The sequence below is a fragment of the Phodopus roborovskii genome, unplaced genomic scaffold (assembly GCF_943737965.1).
Source record: "Phodopus roborovskii unplaced genomic scaffold, PHOROB, whole genome shotgun sequence".
Lineage (NCBI taxonomy): Eukaryota > Metazoa > Chordata > Mammalia > Rodentia > Cricetidae > Phodopus > Phodopus roborovskii.
In genome coordinates, this window is record NW_026126517.1 from 10626806 (window position 1) to 10649136 (window position 22331).

Below are 22331 nucleotides of genomic sequence, written 5' to 3' on the forward strand. Positions count from 1 at the left end.
AGGGCTCAGCAGTAGACTGTGTGCAAAGCATGCACACATTCCTGGGTTCAATCTTCAAACCCACATAAACCACATATGGTACATAAGCCTATAATCCCAGCACTCAGTGTCTAGAAACAGGAGGAACAGAGATTCAAGGCCATTCTTAACTATGTACTGAGTTTGAGGCCAGCCTGGGATACATGAGACTCGGGCATGGGGTGTGGGGGAGGGGTTTAGGAGTTGTTAACAAAGAGTTGGTTGGAAATGAGTATGACATCAGAGAGAAAATAAGAAGACTGAGGGTTTAGACAAGCTTTAAGGAGCAACAATATGTAGACATTATGTAGACAGGGCTGGAGGAAGGAGACAGCCAGGGAGGATGGCCAGAAACAGAAGCTAAGAGACAGGGAGGAAGACCAGTCCCAGAGAGAGCACAAGAGCATTTGATATAGTCCCACTGCAATCCCAGTGTTAAGCTGAGTGAAAGTGCCTATGATTACAGCTGCATAAAAACCCATATATAAATGTCGAATTTTAAAAGGCTGTTTTATTTAGGTAAAGATACTATGAATGTAAGCATTGTGGAATTTTTAAACAACAAAAGCAATTTTTAAGAAGGAAGAAGAAAACAGTCAATGCATCTGGATCCTAGAAGTCCTGATGGGTCATCTGCCAGATGTGTACTGTGGGGGCTCAGTGTGGCTGTTGTTGTTAATGGATGTGTTAATGAAATGCCCACATATGCAGGCAGGAGAAGTAATTTAAGCATGCAAAGCACAGCTGGTGACATCTATTGGTTCTTGATGATGTCCTTGGTTCTTACAGGTGTGGTATGCTGCATCCTATGCTGAGTTTGTGAACCAGAAAATCCATGACATATCCGAAGAAGAAAGGAAAGGTGCCTGGACTTTTGTGTGTGCCATTTTACATGAATATATTACCATTGTGTAACATCTGATCTCCCCATCTCAGTATGTCTCACAAGAGTAGGTTTCTCAGAGCCACGTATCTCCACTTAATCCTAGGATCAAATTACAATGGCAGGTTTACATTTCTTTCCTGGGTGTTAGAAAGTCATATTTAATATAATGAAAACCTCCTGTTATCAAATGAAAGCCTCAGAATCAGATGAAGATTCCTCTCTGGAATTCATCATATCTGAATACATAGCAAGGCAAGCATTGACCTTGTTTTTAATGTAACTATGATTGAAGTATGATCTCCCTACAGAAAGGTGTACAAATAATGAAGTATATACAATCTTGGTTAATTTTCACAGTGAACACATCTGTGCAGGGACTAAACAAACAAACAAAAAAACCAAAAAACAAATAAAAAACAAAAAATCCCAAATGTACTGTCCTGATTTCCAGTATTGCACACCAATTGCTTACTAGCAAATTGTTCTTAAACAGAACGATACAGTACATGCACTTTTTTGTGTGTTTGGGCAACTTTTCCCTGAACATACTCTTTCCTTTGTTTCTGGAGCTGGGAACTGAACCTAAGGCCTTGGGCTTGCTCAGCAACCATTCTACCACTGAGCTAAGCCCTTAAATTCTAGGTGAACACAGTTTTGAGATACATCCACATTGTTATATAGAATATTTATTTATTTATTTGTTTGTTTATTTATTTTTTGAGACTGGGTTTCTCTGTATAGCCTTGACTATCCTGGAATTCACTGTGTAGACCAGACTGACCTCGAGCTCACAGAACTCTGACTGCCTCTGCGTCCTCCTGATTGCTGGGATTAAAGGCTACCCTACCACCACCTGGCTTAGAATATTAATTTTTATATTATCATTGCTGTTGGTCACTCTACTCATGACTGTGTCACAGTTTGTCTACCTTGTTGTAGATTTAGTTGTGAAATGTAGTTATGATGTTAGGTTCCCAGATTAGGTCACGTTTCATAGGTTAAAGGCATAGTCTTCTACAAGACTCAGTTCGGACACCAGCTCCAGGGTTCTGGGGTTCCCATGCCACTTGTACATCTAGCCACAATCTAGGGGACTCCCCATATCCTCGCAGGCTTCATTATTTATTAGAATGAATCACATATGGGGCCCAGGAAAGTACTAAAGTCAGTGATTAGAGTTTTATAATAAAGAATATACATCAGGACCAGTCCAATAGACATAGAGTCTGGGAGCAGTGGTGTGTTGTCCCTAACAATAAAGAGCTTCTGTTGAGGTCTTATTATATAGGCCTGACTAATGGAGTAGTTGGCATGTGACTGAACTCAGTCTCTAGCTTCCCTTCCCTCCTGACATAGGACTGGCATCAGCAAGCTCAAAGTACCAACTTTCTAATCACAAGGTCATGGTTTTCTAGCCAAATCAGCTCCCACCTTGGAACATCTTGGAATAAAATCAGGTAGGATGAGGGACTAATAAGTAACAGAGAACCTATCGTTCAGGAAATTCCAATGACTTAGAGGTTATCTCCAAAGGACTAAGCATAAAGGCTAACAGATTTTTCCTATCATACAACTGTCAGCAGTTTTGGACTGATGTGAGAGCAGCTGTACTTCTTCTGTGTGTGTTTTAGGAGGGATCTGTGCACATTCTGGTTGGGTATACAACTGGGAAGGGAACTGCTGCTGGGTCATGGGGTATGCATATATTCAGGGATATGGTTGGACATTTTGCTAGATTGTGTTGGACATTGATTTTTGTTTTGATAAGATACTCCCTTAATTATGAGAGTTGGATCTGAAATAGGAAGTTATCTAAGCACAGATCTCCTTCATAGATTTTTGTTGTGTGTTGAGAGGGTGACATAGGGTGGTATGGGTCCTTTGATATCTTACATGAAAGTTTTAGAGAATAAGATCCTAAACATTACTTCTGCCAAATTCTAGCCTTTGTTTTGTGACAAGAAATGAATTCAAATAGCAGTTATTTGAATTGAAAAAGAACGGTGGAGATAGCAGGAACTATATCTTCCTAGTGTCTGTTGATCATAGCTATACATTATGATTTCTCTCTCATGGCTGTAGTTCTTCGAGAGCAAGAGAAGAATTGGCCCTGCTATGAATGCAATCGCCGGTTCATCAGCTCAGAGCAGCTGCAGCAGCACCTCAATTCTCATGACGAGAAACTGGATGTGTTTACCAGGTGGGTATATGAGACCAAGGCTCACAGACATGGTTCTAATTGTTCTAAATCATTGGTGGATGTGTGAAAATGTGTGTGTGTGTGTGTGTGTGTGTGTGTGTATACATACACAATGCATGTATGTACAGGTAACCAGATAGACTGCTGAATACCTTAGGAAATGTCTTCTTTTTTGCTATCTATTTTTTTCTAGAATAACCCATAACTGTGTTTCTGAGATTCTTTTACCCTAGTTAAATCTCCTTTAACTAGATTCTGAATTGGGATTTTTTTAACTATTTATTATTTTTGTTTTATACCTGTGGGTAGTTTGCTTGAATGTGTGTCTATGTACCATAATGTGTGCTCATGAAGACCAGAAGAGGGCATTGGATACAGACTGTTAATAGCAGTTGTGTGAGTGCTGGGGATTGAAGCCAGGTGCTCTGGAAGAGCAGTCAAAGTTTTTAACTACTGAGCAATGCTGTAGCCCCTGAATCAGAAATTCTAAAGGCAGCATGTACATTTGAAGTAATATACATCTCTGATTTTCCCAGCACTGTGATTTCTTCATGAGAGTAAATTATATGCTTAGTTACACTATGTAAAAAAGAGACAGGGAACAGTCATGTAGGATGAAGAAGGCAGCAGCCAGATCAAATGGTACAAAATTTAAAGTTAACAGAAGTGTGATGGATAGTCTTTAGGTTACAAGGAAAACCTCAGCCTAGCTAATTCAGGGATAAGAATGAAGACAAGGAATCTCGATAGAGTTTATTCCACAGATCAAGTGGAAGATGAGACTTAGAGAAGTGTGGTAGTAATGGAACAGGTCCACTTTTATAGAGTTTGGAAAGATAGGCACTGACATAAAACCATATTTAGAAAAATGGGAAAAAAGATGTTCTAGGCAGGAACCATGTGATTGCCTGCAACACTGAGTTCATGGTCACTTAATAGGAAAGAAACCACAGAAAGTACATGTGCTGGTTCCAGCTACGAGAGTATTGGTAGGGAGAGGGCAGGGGATTGAATGACACAGGCTTGTGATTTCATTATACACATCAACACAACAATAAATAAAGAAGCAGCAATAAGGGTGGGGATAAAAAAAAAAACAGCAGTGTGATTATAATGATAGTCCCAGGAGTGCCTGCTGTGGAAGAAAAGACAGGCCCGGAAGTGGGCACTAGAAGCGCAATCCAGATACTAGAGGGAGTGGTCTGGAGAGCAAGATGATTTGGGATAATGGAGTTTTATACTAAGAGTGACGAGGTTCAGGATATGACCACAGGAGTTGGGAGGGGACAACACAGTGAGATTCAAGTCACTCATGTTTGAATGTCTCTAAAATTTATGCTTGACTTTATTGTAACATTTTTATATTACATTTTGACTTTTAGTTTGCTTGCCTACAATCTCTGTTAGATCTCCGAGGGCAAAAACTGTCACATATATTGTGGTGTCTCTGGTGCTTTTGCATAGTATATGACACATAGATAAAATGTTCACTAGCTACCTGTTACAATAATTTTGCTACAACCAAGAAAGTTACAATTTTGGATATATACTACTAATAATGAGCAACTATCAAATTTTAAGGTATAATAATGTTATTATGTTTTTATATGCATGCACACATATGTAGAATTGTTAGGATTTAGAGTTACTTTCTGATGTATTTACAGATAAAAGGATACCTGAAATTTAATGGGTATATGTAGGGAGGTAGTGGGGATATAGATAGCATAAGATTGGTCATAAATCTTAAAATTGAGTATGAATATATTGGCTCATTATTCTTTTCTCTCCGTTTACCTATATTTAGAATTTTCCATAATAAAGAATCTTTTTAAAGTTCCTGGAGTTCAGGTGAGGTGTTGGGTACCTGTAGTGACAGTTGGAGACAGAGGCAGGACAGTCCCTTCAGCTCAGGTGTTTTGGGTCAGCCTGGGCAACTTGTAAAACCCCTCATCTTAGAAAAAAACAAATAGGAAAAAAATTCCTGGAAAATATATATTTGTTAAATAACAGCATGGAAGAGTGAAACATGATCTGATTCATATAATATGTGCCCTGCACACTGTGTTAGCTCTTCATTGCTATGACAAAATAAATGAAAAAAAAATTCCTGGGGGAGATTATTTTGTTTGTAGTTTCAGTCTTCTGTGGTGGAATGTCATGACAGAGCAACAGTGAGAGGACCCCTGTGATAGTGGCTTGAGAAAGCCATTTTTTAGAACACTGAGACCCAGTGTGTGGGGTGCTACTGTCTGTATTTAGAGCAGCTCCCTCCCACTAAGCAAACCCTCTCCGGAAGCAGTCATACACACACAAAACAAAGGTGTGCTTTGCTAATATCCTGGGTGCTTCTCAGGCTAGTCAAGTTGACAGTCAAGGTAGGACAGCACACATATCTTCCAAAATAAGTTTATTATGCTCTTTCTGAGTTCATCTGCCCAACTCCTTGCCTTGGCCAGGGCCTCACACTTGTTGGGCAAGTGCTCTACTACTGATTATAATCCTCTCTCTCTCCTCCTCCCTCCCTCCTTCCCACCCACCTTCCCTCCCTCCCTCCCTCCTTCCCTCCTTCCCTCCCTCCCTCCCTCCTTGCCTCCCTCCCTCCCTCTCATTGTTTTGAGATACAATTTAATGTTGTTCAGGCTGGCCTTGAACTTGCTATGTGGCTGAGGGTGATGTTGAACTTCTGATCCTTCCACTTCCACTTCCTGCGCATTGGAATTAGAAGTGTGTGCCATCCTATCTGTCATGTGCAGTTCTGGAGATGCTGGGCAAGCACACTGCAACCCAACTGAGCCTCATCCCAGCCCCGGAGTCTCATCTGATAGGGGTCTTTTGCCTATTGGAAATCAGTTAAAGTTTTAATTTGTGTTCACTTGAGTTATTGTGAAACAGCTGAAATAGAGATTTGTTTTCAACTATCTGGAAAACTGTGGAAAACAAGACTGTTACTTGAATTTAGCTAAATCTCTAGGAAAACGTAGGAGCCACTGCAAAAAGAGAAGAATGGACTGAATCCTGGGAGCGAGCTATAGGGCACGCATGTTCTGTCCTTTCAAAAGTAAAGTGCTGTCAGTATTTTTCTAGTTCTTATTTCCCCCAATAAATTTAAGACATCTCTCTGGGCTATAGAGAAAAGATGAAAAATGCAAGAAGCTCACATTAGCAAAACAGTGGTTTCCATCAGAGAAAAGAGCCAGGGGAAGTGATGATGTGAGAACGAAGAACCCCTTAGGGAGCGATGCTATGGGTGCTGCGTGGTGACTGGATGTAACTCAATCTCTTGTTCCCAGAACAAGAGGCAGAGGAAGGGGTCGAGGCAAGAGGAGATTTGGCCCAGGCCGGCGGCCCGGGCGTCCTCCAAAATTTATTCGGTTGGAAATCACGAGTGAAAACGGGGAAAAGAGTGACGATGGAACACAGGTACTGGGGGTTCAAGGAGCTCCTTTTCGGGCGCTTGTTTTGGGGAGTACTCAACTAACTGTGCCTATATTGAAATAGCTTCCCGATGTTTATAATCCTGTCTTATTAGAGTGTTCTCATGTTAACTAAGGGGGGGTTGGAACAGTGGGAATTTTTGTTTGTCTGTTTGTTTTGTTTATCAAGACAGGGTTTCTCTGTATTGCTTTGGAGCATGTCCTAGAACGTGCTCTGTAGACCAGGCTGGCTTTGAACTCACAGAGATCCACCTGTCTCTGCCTCCTGAGGGCTGGGATTAAAGGCTTTGCCACTACCGTTGGACTAAGACTTTTTTATTTTTTTATTTTATGTGTATGAGTGTTTTGCCTCTATGATGTACATGCAACCTGTTCATGCAGTACCCACAGAGGTCAGAAGGCGGCACTGGAACCACTGGAACTGGAGTTACACACAGTTGCTAGCTGCATGTACATGTTGGGAATGGTATTTGGATTTTCTACGTGCCGAGATTTGAACTAGGATCTTCTGGAAGAAGAGCCAGTGCTATAACCACTGAGCCATCTCTCCAGTCCCATAGTGGGATTTGTTGTTGCTGTTTTTGTTTTTTCAAGACAGAGTTTCTCTGTGTAGCACTGTCTGTCCTGAAACTCACTCTGTGAACCAGGCTGGCCTTGAACTCATAGAGATCCACCTGCCTCTGCCTTCTGAGTGCTGGGACTAAAGGCATGTGCCACCACTGCCTGCCCCCCCCCCCAAAAAAAAAAAAACGTATTTTAAGTGTTGCTTGCAATATAGATTTAACTTTGCTGTCCTAAAGATTTGAAATTGACTGGACGTGTTATGTGAGGGTTTTGCTAATTAACTTAAACCGTTAGAATGATTGATATTCCAGAAAGATTGTGTCAGTTTCTTTGTTCTGTGACCAGAGATGTCTTATGGTTTTTGCATTCTGCACACATTTACATGTTAACTTTCTCAGAGGGAGAGTATATTTTCTATACCATAATGCTAATCATTTTTTTTTTTTTTTAAGTTATAGCTGGGCTAGGTGGCATGTTCCATAGTCCTAGCTGCTCAGGAATCTGAGGCAGGAGGACTGCATAAGCCTAGGAGTTTTAGCCAGCCTAGTAATGTAGCAAGACATTATGTTATCTCTTAAGTAAGTAAATAGCAGTGATTCTGAATTTGAGCCAGTAGTATCCCTGTTACCGATCTTTGTGTAGATAGGGAGGTAATTCCTGGTGTTTGCAAAATTCAGGACTTGCTGCATTTCCCCACAAAGGAACAGTTCGATGAGGTTGAACCAGCTGCTCTGAATGGATTGGATCAGCCAGAACAAGCATCCATCCCAATCCCCCAGCTGCCACAGGAAACGCCATCCTCTCTGGAGCAGGAACCAGAAACTCACACCTTGCAACTGCAGCCACAGCAAGAAGAGACTGTAGTGCCTGCCCAGACCACTTTGACTGCAGATGACATGCGCAGGGCCAAACGCATCCGAGTAAGTGGGAAAGTCCACACTCCCTGTCTGGCTGGTTACCTTCCTCCTCTTGGCCAGCTCTCTCAGGGCTCTGTGTCCCAGCCTGTTGACCGTTCGCTTCGAAATCTTGTATCTAACTTTCCAAATGCCCTTTATATTGCTTTTCTTTGCAAAAGTACTTTTTCATAGTGTTTCTGTTCATGGCAAGCTGAAATGGTTATCCCAGACTCAGTCAACATAGTAAAGACACACAGAGGTCTGCATTTGGGCAGACCATGTCCATATACTTAGGACAGATCCCTATATTTATGAATTTAAAGTTGTAAAAAAATAGGGACATAGGTATATTCAATTATAATAATTATTTCTATTTTACTTAATTTTTTTTTTTTTTTTTTTTTTTTTTTTTTTGTGCTATAGGTTGAACCAAAGGCCTTACACAGGTTGAACAGGGTTTCTTCCCCTAAGCTTTACTTCCCAACCTAAAATATTTATATTTTCAGCTCTTCTAATCTCTGTCTAATCATAGCTCTCAAGGAAATTGTGGGTAACTAGTTGCGGTTATTTGTGGTTTCCAAGGGAGACTAGCAAGTGTCAGGGTCAGGGTCCACAGCTGGTACAGTTGGAAGCAATAGAGCACATTTGGGAGCTGATCAGTGTGTCAGTTGTGTGGTTTGTGTCTTGGCTTTAGACTTGAGCTACAGAGGTCCTCTGTCTTCCATTCCTAACATGCTTCTTTTATTATTTTGTGGGCTGCATTTGAGCCTGAGTTAGGAACTGTAGTGTGTATGGAAAGCAATATGGTTTGGTGTGATGTCTGTGTTGACAAGCAATGACATAAACCTGTGTTTGTGGCAGCTATTGTGCAAAAAGATTTGGAGAGACTTGACATATACACAAGAGACATATAAAACTTTTTAGCCTTTAAGTTTTCTAGATGGATGGTCATGCTAGCTTCGGTTTGTTCTGGTCTTTTCTTCTTTTCTTTTTAATGATGATTAGTCAAGGCATTGAAAGTGTGCCTCGGAGATAGGGATGATAACTTCTGACTGGGGTCTTGCTGTGAATGAGAGATTGGTCTGTTCCCTCTTTTGGTCTGCTTTGCTTGTAGGTTTGAAGGGACCTTGGAGATTCATTTCATTTAACAATACATTTACACATTCTTAGTCCCATGACAGCCTCAAAAGGCTCTGAAAACTGTTTAAATAAACTTTTTGAGGGTCCTAGAATTGAAATAGATAACAACTCTCAGCTAATTCTATATAACTTCCAAAATTTAATAAATTCAGGCTTGAAAGAAAAATCATGTGAATGAATGGTAATTGAAATATATACAACTTTTGTCTCACTCTACATAATTTCAAGAATTCATAAATACAGGCCTGAAATAGAAATCGTGTGACTTCTACCCATGTCTTCTACCCATCACTACACATTACTCCCCCATCCATTCTTGCCCTCTTGCCCAGCTGCTGTCGCTTGTCCTTTGGTAATTCAGGCGCCTTACCAAGTTAAGGGAAGTGCTCGCTCCATTTAATTGTTCTGAGGGGAAAAAGAATAACAAGCTTACATCTGTAGTCAAGCTGGGAATGCACAAGCATAGAATACCTGTTTGTGCACTTCGGTTCTCAAGAGGCGGGGTACTGGTTCCAACACAAGGTTCCTTGCATCAAAGCAAAAGCCACTTGTGTGAAGCCTTTGGAGGTCGATATTAGTTGACCTTGATTTTTCCTCTCATACATTCTAAAAAGTAGGGCTATATATTTTTTCATCTTTTTATCCAGATTGGTAATGACCAACTGAAGGGAAGTCTTCCAATCCAATTGGTAATGTAACTATTTTTCTCTCCTCTAATGCTGCCTGCTCAGTTGGAGCTGCAGGTAGGTTTGTTTCCTGTGTTTCACATAAAAGATGTTATTTAAGTGTTTGCTAACCTGCTGTTCTTTGCGTCCTGTACGTAAAAAATCCAGATCGAAAACACAATTTGGATGCCTCTGAAAATGCGAATTAATTAATTAATAATGGAAATTTATTTGTAAATAGACAAATGAGTAAATTGTGGGCTGCAGATTTTTCCTGTGCAAATGAAGACTAGGACTAAGTGATCTCCAGAGCCCTTTCCAGCCCAGAAACAATTTCAGTGGTCGGTGCTATGGGGCTGGACTCAGACTCATGTCCAGCAGTGTCTGCGCAACCCACAGAGCTCAAGACTCTAGCAGCTTACAGTCTAATAATGAGCCAGTGTTAGCAGAGGACTATTTGCATTTCTGTGTCAAATATACAAGTACAGCCTATGACTGCTCAGGAACTGAGAAGAATAGAAGGCCAAATATAGGGAAGTCAGGAAATAATTTGTAGATAGGAGGAGACAGCCCCTTGGAAAACTTTTCCTCTGGAAGGTAGATAACTCCATAGGAAGTCAAACATAGGATCAGAGGCCCAGGCACAAGATGTGCTTGGTGTAGTTATGGGACAGCACAAACAGTATCTTGACTCTTGTATGAGTGCCAGGTGAAGGAGGGTAGAGAGTGAGGTATCTTGGGTAGGGTTAGCCTACTGAAGGTTGTGAAATCTGGATATATGATAGATTGAAGAATTATTCTTTTGGTTTTCAAATTTTATTTTTATTTTATATGGCATTACAGACAGTTGTGAGCTGCCATGTCGGTGCTGAGAATTGAACCTGGGTCCTCTGGAAGTACAGTCAGTGCTCTTAACCACTGAGCCATCTCTCCAGCCCACTTTTTTTTTTTTTTTTAAATACAGCCAAAACCCAACAAACAAGCTGATTCATTCTCTTTAGTCTCAGGATCAAAATAGTATGAAATGAATCAGTAGATCAGTAGTGTGGGTCCCCTTAGCTACTAATTCAAATTTGAGAATCATTTTACAAATACAGAATCTTCCCTCAGTACTCATTGTAATTTAACAGGGTTTAGAAGGAAGATACTGTTTTGGTAGCTTTGAGCAGCTAATATACCATACAGTATGGTGACACTGACTAAGGGAGCTCAGGGGTTAGAAGACCCATAATGCATCTGTGTGCAGCCTCCCTATTTATAATGGTTCCGTCTAGAAGTGGCCCAGGTGTGGTTATGCACAAAAGAGCTACCTTAGACCAGAATCAGCCTACAAGTAGGTCAAGGGTGGGGGCAGCCCACTGCACAGGGAAACTACCATAGAGCAGAGGCAGCCTCTATGTAAGTGGGTCAGAGGTGGGGGCAGCCCAGCACTCTCATTGCCTTGTAACATGAAGGCCATTAACTCATATAGAAGCAGGACAGCTCTTGAGCACTCAGACAGTGTTCAGGGCTCCATGGAAATGACACAGATGATAAGGGTTGCAGTAGAACTCAGGAAGGAGAGCCAGGTGGCTGCTCCGTTCAAATCAAGTGTCTGAAGGTACTCATGTTAATCAGAAAAGACAGGAGACTGAGGAGCATAATGGAACAAAACAAAGCTGAATTCTGAATTTGGCACCCAGGAGAAACGGAATCCCCCGTGGGATCATCCACTATTGTGTAGCAGGTCTGTCCTTGGAGACTTGACCAAGGTTGCATCAAGGAAGTGATTCTTACATGGCAGACATGCTCTATATTCTGAATCTTCAGTGAGCTTCAGAAGAGCATCTGTTTACCTGGCATCTTTCCATAGCATTCTGAAAGTAGAGGGAAATAGGAAGAACCTTTTTGCCAAGAGTGTGTCAGGATAAAGTGAAAAGATTAGACCTCTGCCAAGTAGCTCGAGGAAATGAAAGCAACTGTGGCTGATTCACAAAAGATCTTCAGGGTCTTCGTGGGCACTGTAGGGAAGAACCTGGGAGTATGTTTAGAGTTTTATTTGAAGTATATTTATTTTATTAATTCTCAAGCCATTATGTGAGACTTCCTGTGACCAAGTAGTCACAGACCAAGGGCTCTAGACACAAAAAGGGATAAGATGTGGTACCCTACTCCCATCCTCCAAATAGCCCCCATCAACTTAGAAAGACAATGGAGAGTTGCCTTTCGCCACTCAAAATTAATAGACTTGTTAGGGAAGCCTGGAGAGACAGTTAACTCTTCTGGGAATTGACCATGTTCAGAAATTTGCTTCCCCTATTAACCTTCCAGTGACTCTTCCCTTGTAGCTGCCCAGGCACACCCATTCACAGGTATATTCTGAAGGATTTCACTACCAGAAAGCCACCTAGACCTTTGCCCTCCATGCTTTGAGGAACATAGGAATGAGTCTTCCTTGTGGAACAACTAAATATTGATTCTGTATTCTCAGTGTGAAAGATATCTGTGGGGCTTTGCTCTCAGTGGAGTGCCAGTTATTTGTCTAGCAGCCATGACAGATTCCACTGAGTATCATCTTTTCTGGAGTCCCTGTGACAGTTACATGGATTTACGAGATAGCTAACCAGCCTTAGAAGGGCAATCTGTTCTGAAAAGGAAACAGGAAGATTGACCTGTTTGGACTGGAAGCACAGCCGTGAGCATAGCTTTGTTAGGCGGCATTCTAACTAGAACTGATCAACTACTACTCCACATTCTCTAAGAACTGAAATATATATGTTCCATTTATGATGTGTTCATGTCATGCCCCACAAACAAATACATTCACATAGCCGTATTTCAGCTCGTTTTCTATTGAGATCTGTAATTCATATTTTGTAAAATCCACTGATTTAATTTCTTATGCTCAAAGAAACCCCATACCTGTTTCTTTCTCTGCCTCTCTCTGGAGAAGATCTAATCACCCTCCAGTTCCTGTTATTTTATTGCAAAATATTTCAGATTCCTTCATCAAGGACTTTTGACTGACATGCTCTAGTTTCATTCATGCATGTGCGATTTACCCAAATTTTTTTCTTCCAAATTGCTTTCTTTCCTCTTTAGCTTTCTGTTGAAAACATTTTGAGCAGTGTGTAGCAGTGGATTCTTTTAATCCTAGCACTTGGGATGTAGAGGCAGGTGGATATCTGTGAGTTTCAGGACAGCCAGAACTATATAGTGAGTCACTGTCTTTAAAAAAAAAAAGTTTTGAAATTTACTTAAATCCATTCAAAAGGAAGTGCACGTATAAAGACATGAAGTGAAACCCCCAAACTGTGTCTCTTCAAGACACAGGTCTTTGGGATAGCTTTGGCTTGCATCATTCTCACCCGGTTCCTTTTGTGTGAGCTTGAGCTGAGCTTGCTAGGAAGTGTGATTGTAGTGGTCACTCTTGGCCCTCACCACATGGCCCTGCTTGTGTCTTTCAGAATGCAGCTCTTCAGCATCTGTTTATCCGGAAGTCCTTCCGTCCCTTTAAATGTCTACAGTGTGGGAAGGCCTTCCGGGAAAAGGACAAACTGGACCAACACTTGCGCTTCCATGGGCGGGAGGGGAACTGCCCATTGACCTGTGATCTCTGTAACAAGGGCTTCATCAGCAGCGCCTCCCTGGAGAGCCACATGAAGCTCCATTCGGACCAGAAGACTTACTCTTGCATTTTTTGCCCAGAATCCTTTGACCGCCTTGATTTGTTGAAAGATCATGTGGCCATTCATATCAATGATGGCTACTTCACCTGCCCAACTTGTAAGAAACGGTTCCCAGATTTTATCCAGGTGAGTGTTTGCGCCTGAGATTCCTGTCTGCTTCCATCTTTTGGTAAAAGAAACTTCAAGTTTTGGAAAACTGAGACCATCCAGCACCTATATTTTCATCTTTTTTTTTTTTTTTTTTTAAATAACTGCAATAGTTTTCTAACTACTTTTCATGTACAGAGTATTATTTTCCTTAGCTCTCCAGATTCCAGATCAGTGTTATTTAAATGTCTTAGGTTATTTTTTAGTAATAAACATGAGACCTGGGGCTGGCAAGATAGCCAAGGGGATAAAGATACTTGCTGCCAATCCCATTGATCTGAGTTCAGTCCGTAGAACCCACATGAGAACTTCCGCTTGCACATTGTCCTCTGATCTCCACATATGCATCATAGCACACATGCACTAAAAATAAACAAAAAAATCTTGAAACACCAATCTTTGTCAAATATCCATTACTCATAACATAGCACAGAAGCTACAGAACATATTCCTTCATTTCTGGATGGGAAACATCTCTCTCCCATCTGGCTTCCTGTCTTGCTTTACTAAGGCTATGTCTCTTGAAAGGAAACAAAGTTGGCATCTAATATGCTATCTTTTCTGTTGTACTAGGACAAAATTGGGGACAGAGAAATTCCAGACTGTCTCTTACTTGATTTTAAGTGAAAATACTTTTATATTTGGTAAATAATTGAATCACAGTATCTCATAGAAATAGTGTTTAAAATTAGAAAAGCAAAAGAACTGTGATTTAATCATAGTTCTTCTAACAGTGAGAGTCTTGGAAAGTTTGTCTTCACACAGAAAGTTGTTAAGGCATAATGCAATGGGAAAAGGAATCCCACCTTAGGGAGCTTTAAAGAACAGTTTGGTAGATTTCCTGCTTAGCTTCTGTCCACAGGTTACTCCCCCCTGACCCCCCACTTTAGTGCTGGCTGTTGGACTCAAAGCATCCTACATGTTAGCATACATTGTACTGTTGAGCCCTATCTCCTCCCAGAGCTTTTTCATTTATTATTTATAGCTAAAAGAATTTAGAACCTAAGTCCTTCTCTGCTTTCCACTGCCACCCAAGCACTGGAGTTGAATCCAGAGTAAAGCTGTAAAATTATCTGAAAGTAAAGAGACTATGTCCCAGTCAAGGGGGAAGGAAATCGGTGTTGTACTAACAAAGGACTACTATTGCCAGTGTCATCTGACTCCTGTCTTTCTTCAGAACCTGACTGTTTCTTCCAGGTGCTGAGACTGAACCTAGGGCCTCGAGTGCTGGTGGCTACAGGCGGTTATGTTATACTGAGCTCCATCCCAAACCTGATTTTATAGGAAGAGATGAAAGGGTCAGCTACTAATGAAGCAAAATTGCCTCTACATATGTAGAAACAAAAATGAGGATAAATGACTTTTGTCTTCTAATAAGTAATTTTTAGCAAGATTCATTAAATTCAAAGCAGCCCTGCATTTTAATGTTAAAAGAAAATTGTACGGAAGATTGAGGCAGTGCTCTGTCTCCCGGGATGTTCAGATTTATAGGGCTCTCTGGTCTGTGCTGTTTCTTTGTGACAGGGACAGCGTGTGTTACTGAGGGCAGTCATCCCTTGTGACTGGCCAGACCGCTGAAAGTCCTCAGTGATGTGTTGGCTCCCCCTAGCGTCATAGCCACCTCTGGTCCTTTCTTTTGGCCTGAGCATCCCCTGGTCTTTACTGCCAGGTGAAAAAGCACGTGCGCAGCTTCCACTCTGAAAAGATTTACCAGTGTACCGAGTGTGACAAGGCCTTCTGTCGCCCCGACAAACTGAGACTGCACATGCTCCGGCATTCTGACCGCAAGGACTTCCTGTGTTCCACCTGTGGGAAGCAGTTTAAGGTAAGACCTGCATCCCAAGGGGACTGACCTGCCCAGGATTCAGTCAGGCTAAGGACAAACACCAGCTTGTTTCATGGCTCTGTGCATATGTCCTAAGTAATGGTTAGTTGGACTAGATTATTACTGTGGAAGTCCTAAGAGACAAGTATATTTACATACTAATTTGTTAACAACTGAAAACTAGACCACTTATCTATCTACAGGTAAGTCACTTAAGCAGCATCTTCTCTGGCAGAGATGGGAAATGGAAAGAAACATGTCTGAGGGGAAAGGCCAGAACAGAGGCTTGATAGCCCTGGAGATTGTAATGGTTTCAAGGGCTCTAATAAAACATAAGCAGCTTGTCGCAGAATCCCAGTCTTCAGGAGCAGAGGCAGGAGGAGCTATATAGGAAATGGCAAGCCAGTTTGTGCTACATAGTGAACCCAAAAGAAAACAAAATGAAACCCAAACCAGTAATCTGCTTGGAATTAAGAAACCAAGGGAAAGTCTGCAGGATACTCAGAGGTATTTGTTAGTGAGAGGCATTGCTAAACCTGGCTATGGTCACTCATCAAAGAAACCTGGAAGAAGGCTAATGAGATGGTTCAGTGGGTAAAGGTACTTGCCACACAAACTTGAGAATCTGAGTTCAATACTCAGATTTCATAAAGGAAGGAAGGGGAGAACCTACCCCTAAAGTTATCATTTGCCCTTCATGTACGCTTGTGATACTCAAATGTCCTTGCCTCATTAATGATCAATAAAATTAAGTAAGAAGAAACTGGAGATTCTTGAGAGGGAACAAATAAGAGGTATGTTTGTAGGGAATGTGAACATTAAAGAGAAAAAGCTTAAGTTTTGTGGTGCATCCACTATAGATCAATTATGGATCATATTTGTGATGGCTTCTAGTATGTTGGCATGGTTGAAATCTCTGAAGAATTCCAGTATGAGCTGTGTATTGAGGCATCTGACTTGAATCTCAGTACTTAGTAGGCTGACACAGGGGAATTGCCATGAGTTTGAGCTCAGCTTAGACTTTGCCTGGGTATGTAGTTGAGACCCTGTCTCAAAAAAAAAAAAAAAAAAAAAAAAAAAAAAAAATGGTGGTGAGATGGATGGTTTAGTGGGTAGGGGTGCCGCTTGCTATTGGGCTTAACAGCCTGTGTTTGATCCTTGGAACCCACTTAGTAGAAGGAGAGAACTGATTCCACAGGTTGTCCTCTGGCCTGTACATGCAAACCATGCCTGGTGCACACGCACACACATGATTTTTAAAGAACACCATTGTGAACAGTGTACATTGAGCTGGTGTTCTCCCCCTCCTCCTTCTCCTCCTCCTCCCCTTCCTCCTCTTCCTTCTCTTCGTCTCCTCTCTCTCACTGTGTCTCCCTCCTCCTCCTGGTTCTTCTCCCCCCCCCCCATTCTCTCCCTTGCAACCTCCTTCCCTCCCACCATCACCATCTCTCTTTCTCTCCCACCTTCCTTTTTCTTTGTTTTCTTGCTGAGATGGTGTTTTCTAAGTAGGTCAAGCTGCCCTCAGCTTCTTATTCTCTTATTTTTACTCTCAAGTTCTGGGATTACAGGCACACACCACCAAAGTATATGCCACTGTAGTCTCATCTTCTCTCCTCTCCTTTCCCTTTCTTCTTTCTCACTCCCTAACTTCTTCTTCTTCTTCCCTTCCCTTTCTTCCTTTCTCTTCCCCATTTCTTCATTCCGTTCCTGTATGCACCACCCTACTCAGCTACTGTAAAAAAAATCCTAGCCCTTGAAATCATTATACTCTGCATAATAGTCTAAGCCCTCACCTTTCCCCATTCACATTTTCCTTTACATTTCATTTTTCCTTTCCTTTCCTGTTCTCTCCTTTTTCCTTCCTTCCCCTTCCCCAACCCCATGGCTTCTTTCCCCCTCTTTTCTTCTTCTTTCCTTTTCCCTTTTGCTCCTCTATACCTTCTATATTAGATATGGGGTTTGAACTTAGGTTTTGTGTATGCTAGTCATAGACTACCAATAACTACCTCTCCAACCTCGTAAAAATGTTCTCTGCAAAGAAATCCCTGTGTTGTGAGTTAGTATTTGCCCATACATCCAACACTTTATTATTGTTGTTACTTTGAGAAAAGATCTCATGTATCCTAGGCTGTTCTTAAGTAGGGTATTACTAAGGCTGGCCTAATGCTTCTGAATCTGTTTTGTCCACTTGATTATTGCTGGGATGTGCCACTATGCCTGGTTCAATACTTTTTGATTATTATTTTATGCCAGATTTTTGTTTGTTTTTTGAAACAGGGTTTCTCTGTATAGTCCTGGCTGTCCTAGAACTCATAGAGATCTGCCTGCCTCTGCTTTGAGCATTGGGATTAAAGGCATGTGCCACTGCCACCACCTGGTGCTAGATATTATTTTAATGCTTAAAAGAAGATTAAAAATTGAAAGAATCGGGCCAGTCAGATGGCTCAGTGGATAAAGGCATCTGCTTCCAAGATTAGCAACCTCAGATCAGTTACTGAACCCACACACTGAGAGAACTGACTCCTTCAAGCTGTCCTCTGATGTCCACATTTGCACCATGGCATGTGAGTTTCTCCTTACAAATAAAACATGGAATAGTTGGGTGGTGGCACATGCCTTTAATCGCAGCACTCAAGAGGCAGAGGCAGGTGGATCTCTGTGAGTTTGAAGTCAGCCTTGTCCACTGAGTGAGTTCCAGGACAGCCAGGATGACACAGAGAAGCCTTGTCTCAAAAAAACCAAACAACAAAACCCAAATGTAATAAAAACTTTAAAAGAAAAAAGAATTAAGAAGAAAATAAAACCTTTCTGCTTCTGTTTTCTCCTTTAATGTCATTCAACCCATGAGATAGGTTTGGATCATGGAATCAAAACTGCTATGCCTGTTAAGAGAATAAGGAATGTTCTTATACGAGTAAGAACTTAATTATGGGAGAAGATGTAGAAATAAGAGTTTGAAAAGTGGATCTGGGGCATGAGAAGTCACTATTGTATCCACTCAAGTGCTCTGGTAGATGGGAGCCAACCTGGGACCCAGCTCCTCCAGTGCAGTGTCAACCCATGATGGAGGGAAGTTTGGAATTGGCCAATGGGTCCCACAGTGGGAGGGAATGAGGATGTAACGACACCTTCCCACTCAACACCACCTCCAGATCCAGCACTGCGTGGCAGCCGCTTTGGCCCCACCTTTAAGACTGCTGCCAGTGCCTCTTGTGGCTGTTTCCAGTGTGGAACAAAGCTGATCCATGTAAACCTCTTTTGCCTTGGCCAAGTGAGCACCGCATAACCACCATAACTGCAATGGCCTTTTCACTCTAACCAGGGAAAATTTTCTAGAGAACAAATATAATGTTGTGACCCTTCTGAAAAACCCTTTGCAGTTCTCCATGCAGACAGATCCTACAGTTCTTATCTCAGCATCAAAGACAACACAAGGTCTAGTCCCTCCTTCACTATCTTGAGATCATTTGATCTCTTTATTACTCCTGGATAGAAATCAACATGATCTCACCTGGCCTACTTCATCTGGGGCATTTCTTGATCTGTGAATGAAATGCTTGTTATCAACCCCCAAAGGACCTTTTGCAGGTGATGCCATCATAGCTCTTACATAGCTAGAGAATGGAAGAGAATGAAGAATGAGGGAAGCATGAAGATTTTGTAAGCAGAAGTAGCAGTGGGGACTAAGGAGATGAGGTGGTGAGAAGTGGAATGGATAGAGGGTGGAGAAGAGGCCAGTGTTTGATTTAACCAGGAAGTTAAGTTGAGCCCGCTTGTTACACTGAGTAATTCAACTTGTGGTGAGGGGTGCTGGAGGCCTCATGGAGCTGTCTGAATTCAGGCAGAGGTTGTGGGCAGAAGACAGATGTGTGAGAGAGAGTTCGAAGCCTTGGCATGCGTGGTGCTTCAAGAGAAAATGGCCCCCAAAGGGAGTGTGTGGCCTTGTTGGAGCAGGTGTGGTCTAGTTGGAGGAAGTGTGTCACCGTGGAAGCAGACTTTGAGGTCTCATATATGCCCAAGCCACAATCAGTATCTCAGTTCATTTCCTGTTGCTTTTGGATAAGTTATAGAATCCTCAGCTCCTTCTCCAGTAACATGCCTGCCTGCATGCTGCCATAATCCTAGCTGTCATGCTTCCCACCATGATGATAATAGACTAAGCCTCTGAAATTGTAAGCCACCACATCAATTAAATGTTTTCCTTTATAAGAGTTTCCATGGTCATGGTCTCTTTACAGCAAACCCTGACTAAGACAGCATGAATGGAAGAGTGAAGGGTGGAGGCTGAAATGAAGACTGTGACTTGGGTGGCTAGATGTTTGGGAATGCCGCTAATGTCAATGAACTAACATAGGCAGCAGGATCGGAATAGCTTTTGATGTTAGGAGGGAAAGGCCTTATGGAGATTTGACAACAGAGAAATAATTTGCCCATCACTGCACACGGCATGATGTAGTATTAGTATGGGGCTTTGACACTTAGGAAGTGATTCAGTTCAGATGAGCTGCTCTATTGAAAGGAATTATATGGAAGCAGGGGATTAGGGAATATTGGCAGTCAGGGAAAGGTGGAAGGCAAAGTGTTGTGTTTACACTGAAGAGAAATACTGTTGTGAAGTCAGTGCTCAGTTTTTTACAAACTGAGAAACTCTGAGCAATCTCTCCACAGTACTAAGGTACGAGAGTAGGTGGGATGGGAAGAAGCAGCAGCTGTACCCACTTTAGCAGAGGCAAGTAGGTAAAGTGAAGGCTGCCTTCCCTGGAACTCAGCTCCTTTCATGGGTAATTCAAGGAGCAGTTGCTGAGTAAATGTGAAAACTGAAGTGGTGAAGAAAATCACTGAACAAAGGATGACTCAAAGCCTTTCAAAGATTAATAACAGTGTAACCATTTTCCTAGAGCAGAGAATAACATGGGGTCAGACAGTTGTATTAAATATTCCATTCCCATGCAATTTAGCAAAAAAAAAAAATTTTTTTTTTTTTTTTGTAAATTCCAAGTGAATTTCTTTTCCTCTTTTTGATTTTTCGAGACAGGGTTTCACTGTATTGCTTTGGAATTCAGTCTGTAGACTAGCCTTAGCCTCAGACTCACAGAGATCCGCCTGTCTCTGCCTCCAGGGTGCTGGGATTAAAGGCATGCGCCACCAACACCCAGCTTAATTCCAAGTGAATTTCAGTAAGATTCTATTGTATAACAGTGTGGCGGGTTGAAAGAAAATGGCTTTTAAAGGATATGGCATAGGAGGTATGGCTTTGCTGGAGTAGGTGTGGTCTTGTTGAAGGAAGTGTGTCACTGTGGAGGCAGGCTTTGAGGTCTCTTATAAATTTAAGATACTGCCCAGCCCAGTGTCTCAGTCTACTTCCTGTTGTCTGTGGATCAACATATAGTAGTAGTTCCTTCTCCAACACTGTGTCTACCTGCTCAACACCATGCCCCCTGCCATGATGATAAAGGACTAAACCTCTGAAACTGTAAGCTGCCACCTTAATTAATGTTTTCCTTTATTATAGTAGCTGTGGTCATAGTGTCTTCATAGCAACAGAAATTCTAAGACAAGTGGATTTCAAATCTCTTGCTTTATAGAAGTTCTAGTATACTATATTCCCAGTAATCAGATTGGATAGTTCACAACCATCCCATAACTTCTCCAAGGGGATTCAACGTCCTCTTCTGGCCTCCATAGTTACCTACATACAGGTGTCCTTCACACAGAAGCATATACATACACATATAAAATAAACATAAAAAAGTTAGGTGTGATGACATATCCCTTAATCCCAGCACTTAAGAACCAGAGGTATGGGAGTCTTTGGGTTCAAGGCTAGCCGGGTCAGCTGCTTTATAGTAAGACCTTTTGTCCAAAAAAAAACAAAAACAAAAACAAAAAACACAATAATATGATAATAATAAATGTTAACCCAATATGAATCATATTCTCTCTCTCTCTTACACACACACACACACACACACACACACAAACACACAAACTCCCACACATTTACTTATTTATTTATTTATTTATTTATTTATTTATTTATTTTGAGGCAAGTCTCATTTTACAGCTCAGGCTGGCCTAAAAGTTTCAAACTTGCCTGACTTCTCTTGACTCAGTGCTAAGATATAGGCATCTCCACCATGCCTGGCTGTGCCATTCACATTTAGTGGCCATTTCACACCCTTGGGGTACAAGAAAGACTTCACATGTATGACAGGGCTTCTGATTTTGTTTTGGCTGAGGGTTCAACCCAGATTGTCATATATGCTAAGCAAGTGTTGTACAAGTCTTATTTGCTATTTGAACAGCAATTTCCAGTGTTCTGGAAATTTGAGTGTTCTGGTTCTCCAGAAGCTGAGATTTTTAATTGAAAATAGCATTTTCTCCTCTTACATATCTACTTCTCCCAGATCCTCCCCATTTTCTCTCCCACCTGGATCTACCACCTTTCTGTCTTTCATTAGAAACAAACAGGCTGCTAAGGGATAATGAAAAAAATGAAATAAAACAAGTGAGGTACATGGGAATAGGACAAACAATCGAACAGAAGGAAAAGAGCCCAAGAAAAGGCACATGAAACAGATACTGATGCAGAGACCTAGTTGTTCACACACACAGCAATCCCATAAAACCTAAACTGGAAGCTATGCACAGAAGAGCTGTAGGATAAAAAACTGAGAGAAGTGGTGGCACACACCTTTAGTCCAGCACTCAGGAGGCAGAGGCAGGCGGATCTCTGTGAGTTCCAGGCCAGCCTGGCCTACAGAGCGAGCAAGTTCCAGGACAGCCAAGGCTGTTACACAGAGAAACCCTTTCTCAACCCCCTCCCCTCAAAAAAGTGAGAAAAGAATATATATATATATAAAATAAGATTTTTTTTTTTTTTTT

At 41.6% G+C, this 22331-nt stretch overlaps 1 protein-coding gene across 2 annotated transcripts in view; it reads left to right on the plus strand.

The window, feature by feature from the left end:
* Positions 1-22331, plus strand: part of Prdm10 (PR/SET domain 10) — a 70265-nt gene that overhangs the window by 19127 nt on the left and 28807 nt on the right. Inside the window, exons 7-12 of one of the 2 annotated variants that reach the window (XM_051197005.1) lie at positions 808-880; positions 2987-3104; positions 6398-6527; positions 7783-8025; positions 13253-13600; positions 15291-15446. In XM_051197005.1, coding sequence (XP_051052962.1) covers positions 808-880; positions 2987-3104; positions 6398-6527; positions 7783-8025; positions 13253-13600; positions 15291-15446 — 1068 coding nt within the window. The remainder of the gene's footprint in view (positions 1-807; positions 881-2986; positions 3105-6397; positions 6528-7782; positions 8026-13252; positions 13601-15290; positions 15447-22331) is intronic. The other variant, XM_051197004.1, reaches the window with a different exon arrangement.